A 21,248-nucleotide genomic window follows, 5' to 3' on the forward strand; every position below is an offset into this window, starting at 1 on the left:
GGGAACCGGCACGAGGCACCGGCACGGGGATGGGCTGCTACGGGCCGCGCTGGGCACGGGGAGCTGGGGCGGAGCGTGCGGGCACAGAGCGGCAGCTCCCTGCGGCGCAAGAGAGGCCCGTGGTGGAGCAGGCCATCCCCCTGCAGCACACGGGCACCACACGGAGCAGATCTCCCTTTGCAACCATGGTGGATGTGGGCTCGGAGCAGGAGCGGGGCCTGGGCCGGAGCTGCAGCCCTTGGGGAAGAGCTGCAGGGAGCAGAGGGGCTGCGGGAGCTGGAGCAGTGCCTGAAGGATGGGCCCCGTGGGACTGAGCCACAGCGGAACAATGCTTGGAGAGCTGCAGAACGTGGGAAGCCCAGGTGGGATCGGTCCAGGAAGGATAAGCAGCCATGGGGGGGACCCTTGATGGAATCAGGTGAGCAGTGGCCCCGTTCTTATCTCAGCCCCACAATGTTTTTCATTGCATTTTCTCCCCCCACCACAGCAGGCAATGGGAGCACAGCCTGGTGGGCCTCAGGCACAGCACAGCTCCAGGCAGCCTAAAGCAGATCTGTGAGGCCTTGTGCTCTGGTCACAAACTCCTCAAAGATGTAGCAAAAACAAAGAAACAAACTTCCAGGGCTCTTCCCAAGGTCTCTCTGTGGAGCAGCAGAGCCAATGTAAAGCTGTAGCAGTTTGTTTCCGTAAACACAGTTTTCTTCTCACCTCCACACTCCTGCCAGGAAAGCACACACACTACTCAACTCCCGGCTGAGCCTTTCCACACCACTGGGCAGTTCCAGGCTGTCCTTCAGCCCCAGCCCACCCCGCTGAGCAGGGGCAGTGCTCAGAGCTGAGGGGCAGCTCATCCCCATCAGAAAAACAGAACTGGCACAGAACAAGAAAACAAATGGGAGATCTCGTGGCTTCTGGGGCCATGGAGCAGCCAGATAACCTGCCCAAATCAATGCAAAACGAGCTGATATGTCAAAATTAGATGGACACAAGGCAACGGGTCCAGGGGTTACCAGCGTCCCTCTCTAGTAGGAAGTAAAAGGAAAGAAAGCAAAGACAGTCCCTGGGGTGTTGGCCTGAGCAGCACGAAGTTAATGGGTGAAGCTCATAGGTACAGGGAAGAGATGGAAAATATTTGTGCTTGTTTATATGATAGATGCAGACAAAACCATCTCCTGCTGTGCGAGGTTCTGACTGCAGCCTGGTGCAGGGCTGTGGCTGTGGGGACAAGCAAACAAACAGCCATTGGGAGTGCCTGGGGGAGCTGAGAATAAAAGAGCCACGAGGAAGGGAGATCATTTTGGTGCAGGACTTTGCTTTATTGTTTTTACTTTTGACATCTCTATCAGCACTTCCTTGTGCCGAGGGGCTCCCTGGGGCAACTGTAGCTGAACAGTCACTCAAAGCAGCATTCTGCTGTTCAGCTTATACCTGTTTTTCAGGACCTGCTATTGAAATGATGAGTAAAGCTCTTACTATAATGAAGATTACAACGCACTTTCAACTGTTTCTCAAGCATCAAATCACAAAAACATTCTGCATTACTCACAGGCCTGGCACATAACAACGCTTCTTACTGGGAAACAACTCAATTTCAGTTTCATTTCTCCACGCTGCTTAATCACACTCTCACCCCAGTTTCTTGAGGCCACATCTTAGTGTGCTCAGGCTGTGGCAGCCTCGTGTTAAGGCATTAAGTGCCAGCAGCTCTGCTGTGCTCTTCCTGATGGCATTAACAAGATTTCTTCCCCCGACTCTGAAAACAAATCTTGTTTTTCCCTCTGTGCTGCCCATGACGCTTCCCCCTTGTTGCAGCTTTATCTACAGAAGGGAAGTTCAGGAAAAAAAAAACAAAACACCACACAGAGGAAAAAACCAGCCCCATTTCCCACAACACAACTCACCCCCAGCATCCTCTAAGGCTGTCAGCTCCATCAAAACTTGTCTTTTGAAACCAACTCTTGACTCCAAAGGTCTGGTGCCAAGATTTCAGTACGACTGAATCCACACTACCACACTGCCCCACTTATTCCTTCAGCAGCTGCACAGGCAAAGTTCAGCAAGCTCTGAGCACTAATCCGATGCCAACGTCATGCATGTTCACAGGAAGAAAACCACCACAAAGTCAGCTGGTAAAAACCCCAACACCTTCAGTGTACATTTAAAATGCATTTAACTGTGGTATGAGGGCTCCCCAGCACTGCCCCACGTGGAGCAGCTTGAGCCCAGAGCCCACAGCAATGTCAGTGCTCACCTGGGCAGGGTCACCGGGCACTGCAGGACTGGCCCTGCTCAGCGTTTCTTTGCTTACCTCAGCATGAGCATTACTTGGTCTCCTCTCCGAGAAAGCACACCTGACTGATGCACAAACACTACAGAAATCACAGGTAGATCAGAAGCAAAACATAACAAATCCAAACTGCAAAAAGATACAGAAGGAACGTGAGGAAGCACAGGAACAACAGAAGGCTTTGATGACACAGGAGATGCAGACAGCGTAATTTAGTGAATGACCACAGAAAGCAGCAACCTCAGGTGTCAATATTTTTATTATAAAATACATATTTACATGTGAAGGCACTTTAAACCGTTACAAAAGCTTCACATCTGCTGCTGCTTCAGCCGTTCAGCAGGTCCAAAAATGTTTTTCATATTGTCACCTACAAAGGTGAAAAATAACTGCAGCCAGTTGCAGCACATCCCTTTTTCTAATGAAATAACACTGTGCTTAATGACACTTAGTGAGGATCTGAGCAACATCAGTTCTCTGCAGCTCCAGAGGAGGCTGCAGGAGTGTGGGAGGAGTCCATGTGGTAGGAAGAGATCGTGGGGGGATGGAGCTTGAGGAGCCTTGAGGCCCCTTCCAACCCAAGGGACCATCAGCGATCTGCAAGGGGTGCTACATCACAACCCAGTCAGCTACAATCTTACCATGCAATATTGCTGAAAAGTGTAACCCTGTTAAGCCTGAGCTTACATTCATCACCAATAAAGGCTGTGGTCATCCTGCAAGTAAGACAGGAAATCCTCATTTCCTCTACAATGCAGGAAGTTTCTAGGGACTGGGTTATGGTTGTTACAGCAGAGACGGGTGGATCGAGACAAAGTTTGTTTCTACTGTACATTTTGTCTCACAGACTGAAGACAAATACTGAAATAGAATAAAGTTAAAGGAACTGAAGAATGCATTAGTTGTTTGTGTCCATTACCCGACAGTGCAGCTCCATACAGTCACATCTATCAGAAATGAGCACCTTTTTTGAAATCAAAAATCAAAGTAGTTAACAACACAAAAATGAACTGGTTTGTAAAATTCCTATCCTGGCTGATTAGGGCCCTGCACATGCACAGTACACATACACTCTCCCTCCACAGCTGCCGGCCAGATCCACGAGCTGTGGCAGTTTGAGATCACACAAGCTTCTTCCTGGAAGTGCAGCACAGCAGGCCAGGAGCACGTAACAAACAAACCAAACCATGGAGTGAACAGAGCCCTCAGCACAAACCCGAGGAACTGTTATTATTTCTATCTCTCTCTCTCTCTCACACACACACACACACACACTACAGTGCTGAGAAGTTTCAGTATGGCTCTAGCTTGCTTTAAAGGCAGTCAGGAAATACAATCCAAATACTGACCTACAGAAAACTCGACTTTTTCCATTTTGGTAAAATGAATCCTATAAAATCCCTCAGTGTTAACAACTTCATTATAAGAAATAAGAACTTACACATTTCCTATGAGACCAATCCTTTAGGAGCTGTAAAAATCACATATGCAAACATACCTTATCCAATGGGTTTACTTTCAGTGTAGATACTACACAACAAAGAGTAAGATCTTAAAATGCAGATACACCACGTGTTAAAAGGAATTTACACATTTCAACAGCTGTAAGGCAGTGGAAGCCCACGCTGTCTTTCCAATTGTAATTGACTTGTAGGTGTTCACAGTTAAACTACAATTCCTACCAACAGCTTCTACAGCAAGGCAGCTATCAAGCTTCCCCTTGGAAAGGAGCAGCTCCCAGGCAGTGCTCACTGGCTCAGGAGAAGGTAATTCAGACTTATTCAGAAAGGCATCTCTGTGCTCTTTCAGTTGTTGGTGTCCAATTTAAACTACCACTGCTTCTACTTCCTGGTCACTGCTGCAGAAGCTCCAATCCATGCTGTAACATGTGCTTCTGCTGGAGTTCTGACAGGAGGTAACAAACAGGACATTGAGACGTATGCTTCAGAACTGTTCCACTCTTTCTGAGACTGAACCCATCTGTTCTCCTCTCCAGTCACCCCATGCTCTTATAGAAATAAGGCACTTACAAAGCTTCTAGTTCAAGTAACAAAGCTTGAGAAACTTAACTGACCTCACTCATTTCCTTATTTTTAACTCTAAAAATAAAATGGTTACCAGAAGCTGAGTTACACTCAGAGCTTAAAACCTGGACAGGAGTTTTTTAAGCTTTCTACAGATCACTCTTTTGCTATAACAGCTCAAGGAGAGTAACTTACAGTACAGTATGTTCTGTGGGCATAAAACCACCTTCCATTCTCCATTACTTACTACCTAACTTGTGCCTCCTGCACCCTGTGGAAGTCAGCGGTTCAACATTAACAAAACTGGGCAGTCGTCTGCATATACTGCATCGCATAAGGAAGTAACAGCACAACTGCTGTATCAACCTGATGGAGATAGCTCTGAGATCACACAGGAAACTGGCAGCTTTAGTGATTTGCTCTTTCACTGACAACATCCTGAAGGCGCTTCAGTAGAACATCATCATTTTCCTGGCAGAGTCGCTTCAGAGGAGGTTCGGTGTCACTATCAATGGTTATTGCTCGTTTCTTACTCCTGTGTTCACCTTGTTTTATCATGTTGTTGATATCCTTCAAACTCTGTGAAGGACAATGTGAGAACAAAGTAACATGAGTTCCTATCATTTCATTTCAAACCTGATTTGGTTATTATTTTGAATCTCTCTGCTGAGCAAGTGAAGAACTCTCCATAAAGAACTCTATCCCTCACCACAAAGTGAGGTTTCCCATTCAATTCCCATTGAATTAGAGCACAATTCAATTGTGAGATGAATGCATCCTCTCCCAAATCAACCTCTTTCAACCCTTTTTTTTTTTTCCCCTTTTACCTTAGAAGGGCTCCCATTGAATTTATACAGGAGTGCAGTTCGGGGCGTCAAGCAGGCACTGTTCTTGTGAGGTGAGATATAAACAGAGTGCTGCTGAGAGATCCGCCGAGGAGATACCGGCTGCTGCTTGATGCTGGGGAACGGAGACAAGGGGGGGGCTTCTACCTGAAAGAGAGGATGGATCCCCAGAGGAGATGAATCAGTTTACCAAACAGCAATAACTTCACAAAAAAGCAGTTAACCACACTTCCAGGTTTTCTGTAGAACATTTTATCCCATAGCAGCTGGACATTCAAGCAAGTATCTACAGAACAAATGGATGAAGGCGGCTCCAAAAGTAATGCCTTCTGTTTTATGATGTTGGCTCATGATGTCAGAGGCAGATGTTGGTGGGATGGCAGCAGGGGTTGAACCTTCCCACTGATATCCCATTCCATTCTACTGTCATATGTTAGACGGCAGCAGAGGGACAGTCTGACATAACAGCACCTGACACGGGAGTGCACATGGAACAAGTGGGTGGGACTGAATTCCTCCGTGTGGAAAAAAATGGCACCCAGAGCCATTTATCAATGCTTGTGAACGTTTCTGGAGATCAAACAGTGGATGTGAGATGTGAGTGCAGCCAGTGGTGTTCAAGCAGTGCTGACAGTGGGCCATCTCTGCTGGTGCAATTACTTTTTCCCAGCCCTGGGCGCAGCATGCAGGCTCTGGTTCATCACTGATGAATGTTTACAGCCAACAGTGGTGAATATTTTGGAAAACGGTGTTTTGTGCAATTTGCTCTATCCAACAGTATCATCGTGCACTTTGTATCTGTTGCAGTTTCCACAGTAGTAACAGGATGCATTGCTTGTGGAGCATTTTTCAGATGGGTTAACACAGATATTCCACAGTCACTTGAGCAAACAAGCACTGCTACGTAAAGAAGCTGAAAACGAGGTTGTAAACCAAACTGCACAGCTCCTGAAGGGCTGTTAACGTTACACACAGCATCATTCGTCACCTTGTGATTTCTGTAACCATGCCAGGTAAGTACAAAACAAAGAACTGACACCGAATGCTGGGAATAAACCAGTGTCTGATCTTTAGAGCAAAGCTTCGATACATTTTACTTACTATATGATCCTGGTTTGTGACATCGTATTTCAGTGCAAAAGATTTTACTCTTCCTACATAAACTGCATTGTAAAATTTAATGAGATCTCCTCTCTCCTCTGTTCCCAACTCAGAGTTCTCTGCTGCTGATCTTCCCAAGGAATTACCAGTTTTCACAGATGAGTCTAATAAGAGAAAGTGTCAGATTTTAGAACATGATATTAAATCGACTTCTTCAGATTTTAATCTGTAATATCCAACTGACAAGAACTCATACATGAATTGACCAATTAGTAGATGAACTCATGAAACACGCTTCGGACAAAGATGCACTGCAGGTGGTTATGAACATCAGAAGGGGTTATGGATCACTGCCAGCAGAATAGTGGGTTATGACTAAAGTGGATAATGCAAATCTGTGTGACAGCTTAGGAGTTGGAAATAAAGCAGTAAAGATCAATATCCCTTTTCTTTTTCTTTCTTTTTTTTTTTTTTTTTTTTTTTCCCCCCCAAAAAAGGAGTAGTAAAAAGCCTTTTCTTTTTTTTTTTTTTGGTTCATTTTCTATGGACTGCTATGCAATCCCAGTACAGAAGTCATGATATTAGCCAGGATGCTGATCAATGCTAAAGGTACTCAGAACCTTCACCTTTCCAACACTCAACATGTAATTCTGCGGTGGTTCAGCGGAAAAAGCTGCAGCTGCACAGCAAAGTGGCTGCTGGTAATGTTATCTCTTGCCTTCTCAAGTCAGGCCAATGCTGAACGCAACATCCTGTTTCATTCTCCATACTAGTGACTACCAAGCAAAACAAGAGCACAAAAGGAAGCCTCTCGTTATCAGTGCAATAGGAAATAAAACATTAAAAACTTTCAGTTGTATCTGTAAATCTTTAGCACATCTGCCTTGTGTTAAAACACAGAGCTGTCAAAAGCTGTTGTTAAAAATCAGAAGATGATACTAGATAAAGGAGATGCTCATCTATTAGCAACATTCAAGCAGCTGCTAGACAGGATGCTGAATCTATAGGTTTTCTTCCTTAAAAAAAAAAAAACAAAATACAATTAAGCATTTGTTCCAACTGGAAAGAATATTTTCTCCCTCTCTAATGCAGGAGGGCAATTGATGAAATGAAATACAATTTTTCAACATTGTATTATTTTTCTTCAATATTGAAAGCTCTAAAACTTTCTTTCTCTTTATTACTGTTTGGTTCCATAAAAACATGCAAGTACGTTTTAAAACAGTGTCAGATTACTTTACTTACTTTCTGTCATCCGCACATCTTGGTTTGCATTTCTGTCCAAAAGGACATTGGCAGAACTATTTCTTAACAAGACACTCCTATAAACCTACAGGACACAGAGGGGGGAAAACATGGAAAGAGAAAAGTCAGAAGATGATCAGGCAGCAGAATTGGCTGCCCAGTGTGGTGGGGGAGTCACTGTCCCAGGAGGTGCTCGAGAAATGTTTAGATGTTGTAATGAGGGACATGGGTTAGTGGGAAATATGGGTGGTAGGTGGACTGGATGATCTTGGAGGTCTTTTCCAACCTTGGCAATACTATGAGATGAAATCCATTTGAGTAAGAATGAATAAAGCAATGAAGTCGACTTTTCCATTATCATCAGAATCACCTGAAAACCACCCCGTCAAACATTTATACAAAGGAAAGGCACCTTCATTTACTCACATGGCTGTTTGCTTGTGGCTGATTCCTGTAACTTTTCATTATATCCTGAAAAGTTCTTTCCTCTTTGGTGACCTGGAAAAGAAAAGGCCATTGAAGACAGTGAGGCTGCCCAGGTGCAGTGTACTCAATTAGCTTCCTTGTACACAGATCTTTCACGAGCATTAATATGCTGATGGGATGCGTCTAATGATGGGAATATGAACAAAAATACACATTCTTTTTTATTTCTGATAGTAAAGCTATTTGTTGCCTAAGTTAGACATTATTTCTTTTCCAACTCATACTAAAAATTAAAAAAGGAAGTGTTATTCCATCAGATGTATTTGTGAATTTGAAAACTACGTGTCTTAACTTTTCTCAGTAGAAAAAAGGAAGCACTCCACAAACCACCACACAGCTATACATGCATACATGCAATTTTAGTTTTCTTTCACACATCAGAATTGTTCATTTGCTACAGGACTCAGGGTCAGCCATCCAATTTACATTTTGAACTGAAATAAAACTCTCATTCCTTAAACCTACATGTTACCTTTGCCATGATATAAAAGGCACAGAGGAGAAGCTGGTCCAAATGTCTATCCTTCATTAGATCAGCACAATGAACCAATGTGAATTCAAAGCATGTCCAGATCTTCCTGCGCAAGTCATTGGAGACATCCAACTTTAAACACAGGTCACGCAAGCGCACACTTGCCAGGTGGTAAACCTAGAAGAGAAAGACATACAGTAACGAATCAAGCCAACTGAGCTTAACCTATCCCAGAGAAGTGAAAGCCATCACTGAAGTGCAGCTGTTTTATGTTTCAGTTCTTTGCTTCCTCAAAGCTTTCTCCTCCTGCCCACAAGAATGTCTTCAAATACTAAATTGTCAACTCAGATCAAATGCTGGATGCTTAAAGGAAACCTGATTGAAAATATTCTATTCCTTCTGTATTACCTCACTCACTATAATGGGATGCATTCAACACTCTGGCTATGGAGATCCAACCAGTTCTTCATCCTCCAAATAGTCCAGTCTTCAAATCCACCCCTCTCCAGTTTAGGATATAAAGGAGAAAATCTCTGAGAACCTCTTTAGTAAGAATATATCTCCCTGCCCTAAAAACGTTTCTCTGAAGCACCAAGTTCTTAACCTAATCCTTTAACTCCTCATCATTTCAAGAAATTCCCTCTTTCCAGAAGCTCCTGAAAATTAAGAAACAAAAACACCTCATGATGGGGGAGGACAGAAGGTGAATGGACAGAAGATGAACGGTGTTACTGAATCCTCTACAATGGCTTTTCCCTTCTCCCAGCAATGTGAGAATTCTTCAAGCCAAGGACTGAAAGGTAATGTAATGCACAGAGCTTCAGCACAGCCACAGAGGTAAATCCCACCTTCCTATCAAAGATGCCTACCTTCCTGTAGAATAGCGCCAAGGATCCTGTTTTCTTTGGTTTGTTTCTTGAAGAGAGATGCACCTCTTGATCCTGATTCACCTGAGGGTGGCAGGGATCCTGAGCCTCTATTTTAGGTGTCTGACCTAGATTCATCGAAACGGGTATCAATGTGATCCCACCCAACTCGTTTGTGATACCTGAAGATGACACGCACCCAAGAAATGAACTGCTTGCTGCAACAACAACGCACAGTAGAACTGCAAATCCCGAACTCTTAAACCAGTATTTCATACACAAGATATTTCTTCCTTCTATATCGAGCACTAAGAAGATCGAGTCTTCATAAATGACAGAAAAGTACATTTCTGGTAAAGCTCAAAGGAAGAGGATGGTTGTGAATTATTGTTTCTAGAACTCCCTTAAAAGTACAAGGTTTACATGAAATTACAATCTCTGTTGTCAGTGCAACACTCCTCTGGGAGCAATGGGCATCTGAGTTCATTTTTTATATTATTCTGCAAATCTCACAATCTATTGCACACAGCCCACATGAGTTTCTGAGGCTGTCAAATTCTCTTAAGGAATGTCTCTTTAAACATGAAAAGCAGTGATTTTTTCATTCTATCTTCCTATATGGAGACACAGATTTTGAAATTCAGAAAGACTACAGACCTCATTTCTTGTGTATCCTTGTAAGAAATAGTCAAGCACCTGTTCCAGTAAAACAAAGAAAGCCAACCCCCCCCAAAAAACAAATGCAACCCCCTGCTATTTTGCTTAATGTCTACACAACCCTTATTCAGTAACTTCAGTCTTAAAAAGACAGTAGACAAAAACCAGAGCAAGCAGGAATGAATCACTATTAGAGCCGAAAAACAAACCAATGCTTAATCTGTGATGAGATTTAACAGTAAGGAAGAACTCCACAATTTTGTTTGCCACGTGGAATCCTCCAGACTCTTGTCAGATATCAGATTAAAACACAGAAAGAGACACCCATACAAAGGCTTGAGTTCTGGTGTTGTGTTTGTTTGCTTGCTTTGTTAATGCTCTCTTAAAGAAGGAAAAATAGATACAAGATCTACGGCCCATCTAGCCAGATCTTAAGAGCAAACAAAACATCTCATATGAAAGAAAACCATAAGGAACTCGTACCATGCAGTGGAATAGTAACTTTCTGTCCTGCTTTTCCTGCCACCATTGCTGTTGTTACAGTCAGCACTGTCTGCCCAGGAGAGATGGATGCATTTTCAGCAGCAATACTTGATGCTGGAGCAATTGTCAACTTAGTTCCCTCTGTTAAAACCTTTTCCACCTGCATTTCTTTGGGACTGTCATCTCCAAAGAGTCTTCTCTTGGCACTTCCTGCTGTCGGGGAACTGTAGCGCTCATGCACAGAGATTGGTGACAATGGCTGAGTGTCTGGTGAGCAAAGGAGAAAAGAGAATATCTTCAGTGGAGGAGCTGAACAGGAATTTCTCTGCAGCATAAGAAGAGGCTATCTGGTCAAGCTATAACAACAGACTGAAATGCATCAATTCTGGTTAGGGAGTAATCTCACAGGTCACTGTTTCTTGAATAGAGACTGACAGCCCTTCAACTGACTTCTGTTACTCTGTAGCTCTCCCAGACAGTTTGATTTCACAATCTGATAGCAACAGGAAAAACAAACGCAACCAAACTGCCAGAGCCACTTGTGGGCAGAACACTTCCCAAGGCACAGAAGCATTCAGGAAAACCAGCAAGGAGAAACCAATGGGACACCTCAATTCCCCTCTGCCAGGATGGTCCAGGCATGTCCTGCTCCACTTCATACATGAAGCATGATGACCAATGTCTGCTGCTAGTAAAACATACCAAGGGTTTGACTGGGTGCATCTAGACTTTTCCTTGATCAACACAGACTAGAACTAAATAAAGAAAACCACACATCCAAAATATAGGATGAACTTTGAACATACCCCGTCTTAAACTCCCACCAAGATCCGTCCGAACCTCTTTTACTCGAGGATGAACTATAGGAGATATTGGCATCATAGGCAAATGCCCAAGCCCACTTCCTCCATTGCTTGCTTCAAAATTACTGGGAAATATTACCTGAGAAACAAAAAATAGCAATGTAAGATAACAAACAGTTGTCCCTTGTCCCAAATCTGTAATAACTTTTTTTTTTTCCCCTGCATAAACTGTCCCATTTGAACAGTGTTCTGTATAAAGTAGCAGTAAGAAGACGATAAGGCTTTTTTTTAATAAAAAGGAAAACAAATAACGTACTTCTTCACAGGTGGGCACCCTGTTTTCCGAAGCCTGGAGAGCAGTCCACAGCGCTGAATCCCGAGTCCAGGCAAGGCTCTCAAGGATTTGCTCCTCGATGCTGTTGAGGTGCTTCACCATGTCTCTGGAAAGTCCTTCTTCAGATCGAATCAGTACTTCAATTACCTAATAGTAACATGTCACACCTCAACAGAAGGCCTCTGCTCAGCATCCTACTTCTGCATTTCAGCACAGCTGTGCTGTCCTGTGTCCATACAAGCACACAGATGTACATGAAATAGACATGCCAAGCATAAACACATTCCTTTATGTCCTTTTAAATGTACAAATGAATCACATTTTCTTTCACTTCCTTTGCCAAAGGGGGATCTGGAAATGGACAGCAAGTGGGATGCCATTAGCAGAGAATAACTCTCCATTGGTGCCTTCAGGCCCCCTCTCACACTGAGCACATACAGAAGGGATGCATGAAGCACACGCTATGTTATACCCAGGCAGACATGAGCAGGTGCATCAGATTCAGCTGAGTGCATGAAAACAACTAGAAGTTCATTAACAGCATGTTACAGTGAAGCACCATTTACAAGACTATTTACTTGCTTTGAATTTCAGCTTCAACTCAAATATTACACATCCCAGGTAACGTTAAGGACAGGCAGAAATTAGAATAGGCGAGGCACAAGTTAACATTTGTCTCTCTCCTACATGACTACTAGGAGAGCACCACCCTCTGGGACTGTCAGTCCAGTAACGCGCCACCTTCAGTGCAGGTTTAGATGGTATGTATTCACCTTATAGAAATAGAACGGCCTGAGGTCAAGCACTTCAATTATCCAGGGAAAGGTGCGAGGAGAGCTGTATGCAAAAAGCACAATCTCCAAGCAGCACGCCATGAGGGAGCGGTGAAACACATCTTGTTCCAGGAGAGCCTTAAGAGATGAGAGAAGATGCCAATGACCTGAGCTTATGGAAATGGAGGCACATGTATGTCAAAAGCCTTCTAGGCACAATCACAGGCATCTCAGTACTAATTTAAGAAACCACACAGAGCCTCCAAACAACCCAACTTTTTATGGTAAGAAAAGATGGGATTATCCCTTACATTCATAAACATAAAGAGCATAATTAATACAAGAATATAATTAACATAATAATGGCAGATCTTTACAATTTTCAAAAGTAGTCAGACTACACTTAAAAGCGAAATGTGTGGGATGTGTGTAACATTAGCGATACACATGGGTCGATGTCTGCAGACCGATCTGTGCAGGAACCAACCGACCACAGAGGACTTATGAGGTGTTCTCTTTTGCTGGTTCTTTACTTACAGTCATGTCCTTCCCATGCAGTCTTCGCATTTCTTGTACCATTATGGTCTCCAAGATCTTATAGTATAATATCTCTGCCAGTTTTAATCTGTTTACAGCAAAATCTGAAATGTAAAACCAACACTGATGAAGCCCTGTGCTGTTTCCACAGATGGCCTCAGTCTGCACTGACCCACGCTTGGCCTTGTAACAAAGCACAGCACACAAATACACATCCTGCAAATGCAAACAGTGTCCTCTGATCCACGCTAGTCACAAGAGCAGCACGCCAGTCTAGGAATACTGGAGAGGATTACTAATATTTATACTGAAGCCATTTGGAAACAGTTGCAATGCATTCCCTGGTCGGATTCCCCTTCCTTCAGCTTTAGGAATACAAGGCTACAGTTTCTGTTAAAAATCTCTACAGTCTCAGTACTCCCTCAGTAATCTCCTTTTGAACTGCAACCTTTCCATTCTGTAATAAGATATTATTCATCACAGCGTCAACAGCAATGATTTTCTGATTGGGAGCGCTGACTGTTAAAGAGCTCCTGTGTACTGAGTACATGGCTGGAACACCCCGTGCATTTCACCTTCCTACCTATATGAGATCCCGGCAGTTCGTCTGTTGGCTGAGTGTAGCTGTGACAGAACGTCTCCCCTATTTCTCTCACTCTGTTCATGATGCTTTCTGCAGGGTTGCGTGCACAAGACCTGCAGGAGAACACAGGAAGCAGGCAAGTGTAGTAAGTGTCCTGTTCCCAGGCAAACAAACAAACAACACCAGAGCTTTCCATTAGGCAGTAATCCCAATATCATAAATACCAGAGGAAACATCACGAGGAAAGATCGTTTATCTCCTGCTGTAGAGATTTTAGAGTCAACATAGGAGAAATGAAGAGCCACAATAACACATTCAGGAGAAAAACGTATCCAGTAGGAGCAAGGTGTGAGAGCCTTCAAAAAACAAAAGCAAAGCGGAAGGGGAACTGATGAACCCCAGTCATGGTCACTGCTGGCAAAAAGAGCCAGAGAAGCTTCCACAGACCATTCCACAGAGTCAAAACCACAGTTGTTCTGTTCCTCCCAGTCAGCCAACACATATTATAGCGTTTGCTGAACTCAGATTCAAGACGAGCAAAGCACTCGACACATTTATTATCAGAGGCTTTTCTCTACACTCATTTAAGTTTTAATATTTACGTTTCTTGACAGACAGGTTATTACTCAAATGAACATGTTTTTCACTACAGATTACAGACATTTTAATAGTACTTACTCAAAAATGGCCATAAGCAGGTCGCTGGGTGTGTTCTTCAACCCAGCCACAATGTTCTGCAACCGGCTCACACTTTGTGTGGCTGAAGCAACAGGAGTGATGACAGCTTCCTTTTCTTGTAGGTACCTTCTTCCAGTCAGAGGTGTTGAAGGTGCAAATGACCTTTTCTGTGAGAGAGATGGATAATCAATAAAAAAATCTAAGAGAATTGGTGCAAAAAGAGCAACTCCTGCAAAATCACTTCTAAGATTTAAATAGCACCATTAAAACTCTGCCAAGGAAGGCTGCCAAATCCACGCCCTCAGAACTTCAGAATAACGAGTTCCTCCTCCTAATGCTGGGCTCCCTTTCTCCAAGCTGTTACTGGGAGGTGTGAGTTAATTCCTTCTGATATCTTTTCCTATAGCGCCCATTTCTCAAATAAAGGCTCTATCATTGCCCTCATTTGCCCTATGAAAGGTTTCATGGTATTCTTACTGGGTATAAAAGAAGCACGAAATAACTCTGTGTATGGAGGTCTCAACTACCTAGACATTTCTCCTGGACAAAACAGCAGTAGTTCACAGGCTCCCACCCTGCTTAAGGAGCAGTTATTTACTGCATTACGTAACAAAGATGACACCACAATTTCTCTTAGCAAGACTGCCCGATTAAACCTACAAATGTCTTTCACCTCCTTCATCCCAGTGAACCACCCAAGGAAAGCAGCTTTTCCAAGTCGGCTCAGGGATTTAAACTGCGTACAATGATAGGAAAACTTGACTCCAAACTTAGGAGTACTTCCCCATGAAAACAAGTTCCACGAACCACCTTTTCAAAGTGCTGCTGAAGGTGACACTCCACGTGAGCTCTTGCTGCTGTTTTCCCCATTTGCAAATCTGCAGGAAACTTTCGAGGAGTTCCAATTTCTTCCTCTGCATCCGCTCCAAGGAAAACTCTCTCGTCAAAGTCACCCACTGTTAGAACATACTCCTCATATTCTTTATTCAATGCTTTGCTGGAAGAGAAGTCAAAGTTTTACAGTGAAAGTTAAGCTGCTGAACAAACACATAAACTGAAGCCAACACAAACTCAAAGCTTCTAATGCTCTCAGTAACAGCAGTGCTTGTACATGGAGCTTCCCTACACGAGCAGCCTGCTTACAGCCCCTCCTTGGCTGCCTTCAGCTCCAGGCTTCCCACAGCAGTGCACTGCACGGCCTGTTCTTCTCCCACCAGTGCTTCATGGAACCATAGAATGGATCAGGTTGGAAGGGACCTTAAAGATCGCCTTGTTCCAAGCTGCTCCCACCATGGGCAGGGATGCCCACACAGTGCACTAATCTCAGACACTGCTGAAATCATGGCAGCAGGCTCCACAGTTGAATTACTTCACACACTATCTACCTATCTATCTATCTAGAGAATCATGCTTTTCTGGACAATTTTCCCATCTGCTGATCCAGAAATTTTAGATTGAAACCTGCCAAATGAAGATGCATGTGCTTCAAACACCATTAACATGGACATCTTCAGAAATCTTACATTTCCCTTGCACTTTCCTAAGGAAGTAGAAAAAAGAACTGCCTTTCTTAGATGACAATTAGCATTAAATTAGTTCCTGTCACTACTGTGTGGAAACAGAAGAAATACTCCCAAACATTTTGAAAACCTGGCAGATACACATGGAATGTGGAACCATGAGGCACTTGGTGACGCACTCCAATGCTGCCACTACCTTTTCCCAACTTCCCTTCCTGTACCCATTCCCTTCTGTGCTGCAAAGTGAACAGATAGAAAATTTCATAGCAATGCATAAAGAAAATGGAACCACTCTGGGCTGGGAATGGAAAGAGATCTACTGTACCAGTGCTGGTATTCAGGGAAGTCAGATGATTGCACAGGTTGGGTTCTGAATTGCATGTGAAGGTGCTGTGCCCATGCAGTGAGATGACACTTGTTTTTGGAACAGAACTTGGAGACACCTGTGAGATGGAGGGCAAGTCCTTCAAAAGGAAGGGAATCTAGATGTGAATGGAGCTGCCTCCATGGCACAGGAGAAGTCTAAGTGCAGGATATAAAATGTTGACAGAAATTCCCAAATCAAAACAACTGCAGGCTGACTGAGCTCCATTAACATCAGGTAGTGTTGTATCTGCCAGGTCCCTGCTGCTGCTCAAGTTTCCCAGTAAATCCTGATTTCTTTGTCATGATGAACATAAATGAGTTGAACTGCAATATGTCCCACTGTGAAAACTCACTGAACAAAAAACTCATCCTGATTATAAGTCACTGGGCTCACACAGGGAGAAAACGTGCTTCTACCCCAGGGACAAACAGCTTTGAAAGAGCCCATCAGTAGTTAAAGCTCTGTCCAAGCAGAGCAGCAGGGGTTGCATTAAGTGAACTAATTCTGAGCTCTGATTTGGCTGCCTGGCGCTCAGTGGCATCCTCCCTCAACAGCACAGAGGAAGGGAAATTGAAGCTTCAATGCCCCAAGTCGCCACTGACATCCATGATAGTGAACAACCCCTTTGGTTTCTCAATTCCAGCCAACCTGTGCGTGGAAGAGGAACATTTAACCTCTCAAAGGCTGCGGAGCCTTCTGTTTGGGCAGACATAGATTGGTTTCCTCAGATATCATTTAATAAAGAATAGGGAACACTGCCTTATTTGGCACAACAGGAACTATCAATACTATCACTCTTTAAGCAGGAACACTAGCACAGCTCACTGCTCCATAGGGATCAGGGCAGCACCTCCACATCTGAATGCGATCCACACCGTTACAGCGGTGCAGTCACTGCTCACGCTTCTCAGAAAGCAAACAGACCAGCTCAAACCTCACCCTGCAATAATGAATTATCAGCTGCGTTTGGCAGAGGAAGAAGCTCTTGACAGGATCCAGAACAAAACAGAACAAATCTTCTCATTTAAATTAGTTTTGAGACTTAATGTCAGAAGCTCCTGCACAGATTCACTTACCTCCCCTGAAACCTCTGTGCTTTTTTGTGGTTCTGCAGCTGTTGCTCCTCTTTCTTTTGAGCTCTCCCACTGCATTCACAGATTTAGGCACTGAACTGGAGACTAATAAACAACCCTAAATACCTCCCTATTCACATACAAATATTGAGGTATGCATAGTTAACATATCCATGCACTTCAGAGCTTTGATTTGCATCAGACTACACAAAACTTAACAGCTGCCAGAACAACACAGCGTTATCTATGCTGGAAAAAGACCCTAAAGATCAAATTCTATCCTCAGGCAGCACTATGAGCCCACCACTAAACCACATCCACACAACTGCAATATTCCGGTAGGGATGGGGAGCTCTGCCCTGACCTGAGCAGCTGCTCCAGGCCTGAGCACCTTTCTGTGACCTGACATTAAGGAAGAAACTCTGTAGCTCACCCTCTGACACTGGAGCCATCTCAGACCCAGGAGGCATTTAGGCAAGTAACAGCATTGGTTCTCAAATCACCGCAAGCAGTGAGACAAAGTAAGACATGGAAAAAGTGAGAGTTAGCATTCAGAGAAACTGAAGAAACAAAACCCAAGTCCATGATTAGAACCGCAATCCATAACTTACTTATTTTCTGTAAAATTGCAAAGATCCAACAGACATTCTCCTTTTAAGATCTAAGAATAAAAAAAAAAAAAAGAAAAGAAAGCAGAAACATCTTACATAACAAATCAAAACCATCCCACCTCAACAATGCGACAGCAAGTCGGCCCTTACCAAAAGCACAAGGAGCATTAAACAGACCTTTCCTTTAGCCAAGACCAAAGCAGCACAATGCTGCTGGTAAGAGGCACAGGCCAGGTCAAAGCTCAGGTCTATCCAACCTGTAGTAAATGCAGTACTCTGGAGCTGTGCTGTTACCTCTGCCCCTCGGCAGGGAGGAACCTACTGGGCAAATAGAGACATCTCCACGGAGCTTAGAAATACCTCCAGGAGCAAAACCACACAGAACAGTTTTTCCACCTGTGACCCCAACCTCCTCATTCAGAGCACTGTGTTTAGCCCATGACACACACCAGGATCCAGACAATCATGACAGCTACTCCACAAGATAACATCATCTTTAATTAAAACAGGTTATCACCTGCAATTTCCATACTGCCAAGGAAGCAAGGATTCTCCACTGACATAAGAAGCCAAAGCAGAGGGGGGCCCTACAGCACTCATCATTAGAAGGGAGAGTTCAGCTCCGCTCCTGCCAAAATGCACAGAGGAACAGACCTGAACCAACACAAGTCCTCTGCCTACCAGTGCACCTTCCTCCATACACACGGGATTTCAGTGTTCAAGACAGGACCGTCAGTATGAGCGCTATCACACATCCTTCAAATAGCAATACGAACCTTCCTATCAAACAGCTTAGAAATGTATGGCTTGAAGTAGTGCTCCTTTATTCCTTTCGCTTCCACAAGAAGCCCATCATGCAGCTCACACAGCGTGGCAATGATGCACGGGGGGTCCTCTGAGGCTTTCATCTCTAGTGCGTGGAAGTCAGCTGGTAAACCTGGGAATGGGCGAAGGGGAAAAACAAAACAACCAACCTCCATCTTTACTTAAAGAAGAATAACCAAAGGAACAAAGTGTATTTCATTTTGAATAACTGATCCCCACCCTACCTTTAAACGACGGATTTAGCAAATCTCTCCGATTTGGACACAAAATGGCATTTGCAAAAACCAGGTCCAAGCAGCACAGAAGCAGATGATAGGAATTTACTAAATCATCCCCAATCATACGGAAATTACCTTTAAGAGACAGCACATCATGTCAGGCGACGCAACAGAAGTTTGTAACTCAGAACGCATGCGAAACACGTGGCTGCAGAGCACAAGCCTACCCTTAGTGTACACAAACAGGGTCCAGCAGAAGTTGAAGAGATCCTTAACACCACACAGCACCCGCCTGTCAACGAGAGGGGTGGGAATCAGTCTCTGCTTCCAGGAAGCTGAAACATACTGCTTAGCAAGTTTCCTTCTGTTTCCATGCTCAAAGCAACAGACAGAGCCATCACCTCATGAGTGCAAACTAAGGCACACTGTAAGCTGCGGGCACACAGAGCAGCTCTTACTGCAGCCTCCTGGATAGCTCTGCAGAGCTTCTGGCACAGCATCACCGACTGCTCTGAGCCAACAGCTGCCTGTGCTTGGTGCCCCAGGCACACTGCTTTGGTGATGGTGTAATTGCAACTGGAGTCTCATAGAGCTGCACGCAGAGCCATGCTGAGGGCTCTCTCAATTGCAGTGCATCTTTCTCCTAAACGTTTTACTAATGCATCACACATCCCTTCAAAACATGCAACCACAACTTGCACTGCAGCTCTTCTGGTGAATAGTCTAGGAGAAGAAATGAATGAAAACCACCTGACAGAGAAGCTAACAGTGCGGTCACGCTAATGAGAGCTGCTCTGATGAAGGAACATTAACAGTGCATGGACATTTCTCCTTGTGCAGACGCAGCAGAACTGGCTGCAGCAGCAGCAGCTCCCTTCCCATTTGTGCACAAGGAGCTACACCAGAGCGGGTTACCACAAATTAACCCCTTGCATCCAGACCAGCACGTGAAGCAGCAGAAACCCCCAGCAAAGAGCCAGCTCAGCTCCTGCTGCTGAAGGTCGTATCCTCATCAGAGCAACCAGGGACAACCACACAGTCAATGCAGAACAAGGACAAAGCCCTTGAATCTAGAAGCGCTCTGTGCATCAGGAAGACACCAGAAGCAGTTACAGTGTCACACAGATGAGCACATTGTCTGCATTTTTCTCCCACAGAAGGGCAGCGCTCACCTGGCACTCACATACGGGCAGTCACATAAAGCAGCCGCACGTTGGAGCCCCGCGGACGGAGCACCCTGAGAGGCACGGGGGGACTGACAGCCCAGCCTCAGCCACCGCCCTGCACCATCCCTGCGTTCACACTCAGTCACTTCAAAGCTCGGCCTTATTTTCTAAGCACAACAAACGTTCCCGTTACTTGTAAACCCATGCAAAGCCACACGGCGCTCTGCAGTACCTCTGCTTCCTGCTGCGCTGGGGTTTCCAGGTCTCCTCGTTGGGGTTTTGAAAGACATCCAGAAATATGGGCTCGAACTTCCTGAAGATGACGGTGGACACCTCGAAGTTCCTCTCCAGTCGCTCCACCCGCTCCCGGAACTCCTGCGGCACGTTGGCCATGTCCATCCACTTCTTCATTTTGCTAAAGAACTGAATCAGACTTAAAAGGAAAAAAAAGAAAGAAAAGCCGACGAGGAAAGCGCCGCGTTATTATCGGCTTTAACGCGCGTCCGTTCTCAGCGCCGCCCCGCGGGCCGAGCTGCGCACCTGAGCCTGGCGGAGCGCAGGATCCGGGTGAGCGACACGCCGTTCCCCTCCACGGTCCCGCAGCCCACGGTGGGCAGCACGCGGCGGCGGCACGCGGCGTACAGCGCGCAGGCCAACCAGTGCTGCGCGTCCCCCTGCAAGGCAACGCCGCGCGTGGGGCCGGGGCCGACTCGCCACGTCGCGGCCTGACGCCCGGCCTCACCGCCCACCTCCAGGCTGTAGGTGCCGCGCAGCGCCGTGAAGTCGCGCAGCGCCTCGGCCGCGCTGCCCGCGTCCAGGTTGAGCTCCCGGCACAACCGCTCCACGGCGGCGCCGAGCTCGGGCTCGAGCAGCGGCTCCGTGCGGGACATGACGGCGGCCCAACAACGGCCCGACCCGGCCCGGCCGGCACCGCGCCGAGCTGCTCTGCGCGCCAAAACCCACCACCGGAAACGGCGCGGCCGCTTCCGGCGCCGTGAGCGCCAACGGGCGGGAAACGGGAGGGGAGCGCGGGGCTGGGAGGGGCTGTGTGTGTAACGGAGGGGGAGCGGGCGGGGCGGACGGAACCAGGACGTGTCCGTGTCCGTGTCCGTGTCCGTGTCCGTGTCCGTGTCCGTGTCCGTGGGATGGCTCGTCCCTGGGCCCGTCCCATGTGCGCGCTGTGCCCGCCGCTCCGCAGAGCCGCCGTCCTCGGTCGCGGTGCGGGGCGGCCTCGTGTGTCACGGCGCTGCCCACAGCGTCACCTTGTGCCGAGCGGGGCTGCGGGGCCGGGACC

The 21,248-nt window shown here is 45.6% G+C and overlaps 1 protein-coding gene across 12 annotated transcripts; it reads right to left on the reverse strand.

The window, feature by feature from the left end:
• Positions 1-2,528: 2,528 nt before the first annotated feature.
• RBL1 (RB transcriptional corepressor like 1) lies at positions 2,529-20,924 on the reverse strand. Of its 12 annotated transcripts, XM_085519929.1 has the most exons (24): positions 20,704-20,924; positions 20,495-20,628; positions 20,187-20,387; positions 19,016-19,080; positions 18,795-18,923; positions 18,522-18,682; positions 17,746-17,795; positions 17,568-17,627; positions 16,020-16,158; positions 14,985-15,171; positions 14,175-14,341; positions 13,497-13,609; positions 12,914-13,017; positions 12,377-12,514; positions 11,586-11,750; positions 11,273-11,408; positions 10,467-10,733; positions 9,330-9,508; positions 8,461-8,637; positions 7,929-8,000; positions 7,503-7,587; positions 6,258-6,421; positions 5,139-5,303; positions 2,529-4,890 (listed from the first exon to the last, which is right to left on the reverse strand). In XM_085519929.1, exons 8-24 carry the CDS (start codon positions 17,602-17,604, stop codon positions 4,720-4,722), a joined length of 2,466 nt encoding a protein of 821 aa, XP_085376055.1. In that variant the 5' UTR covers positions 17,605-17,627; positions 17,746-17,795; positions 18,522-18,682; positions 18,795-18,923; positions 19,016-19,080; positions 20,187-20,387; positions 20,495-20,628; positions 20,704-20,924; the 3' UTR covers positions 2,529-4,719. The 12 variants fall into 12 exon arrangements, 11 of the variants coding, with proteins under 11 accessions (XP_085376055.1, XP_085376054.1, XP_015736709.1 ...); XM_085519928.1 differs by lacking the exons at positions 16,020-16,158; positions 17,568-17,627 and having other exon boundaries at positions 9,330-9,454; XM_015881223.3 differs by lacking the exons at positions 16,020-16,158; positions 17,568-17,627.
• Between the last annotated feature and the right edge of the window lie 324 nt (positions 20,925-21,248).

Source organism: Coturnix japonica, chromosome 19 (genome assembly GCF_054131305.1).
Source record: "Coturnix japonica strain WE chromosome 19, WE-NBRP24, whole genome shotgun sequence".
In the NCBI taxonomy this organism is placed as follows: Eukaryota; Metazoa; Chordata; class Aves; order Galliformes; family Phasianidae; genus Coturnix; species Coturnix japonica.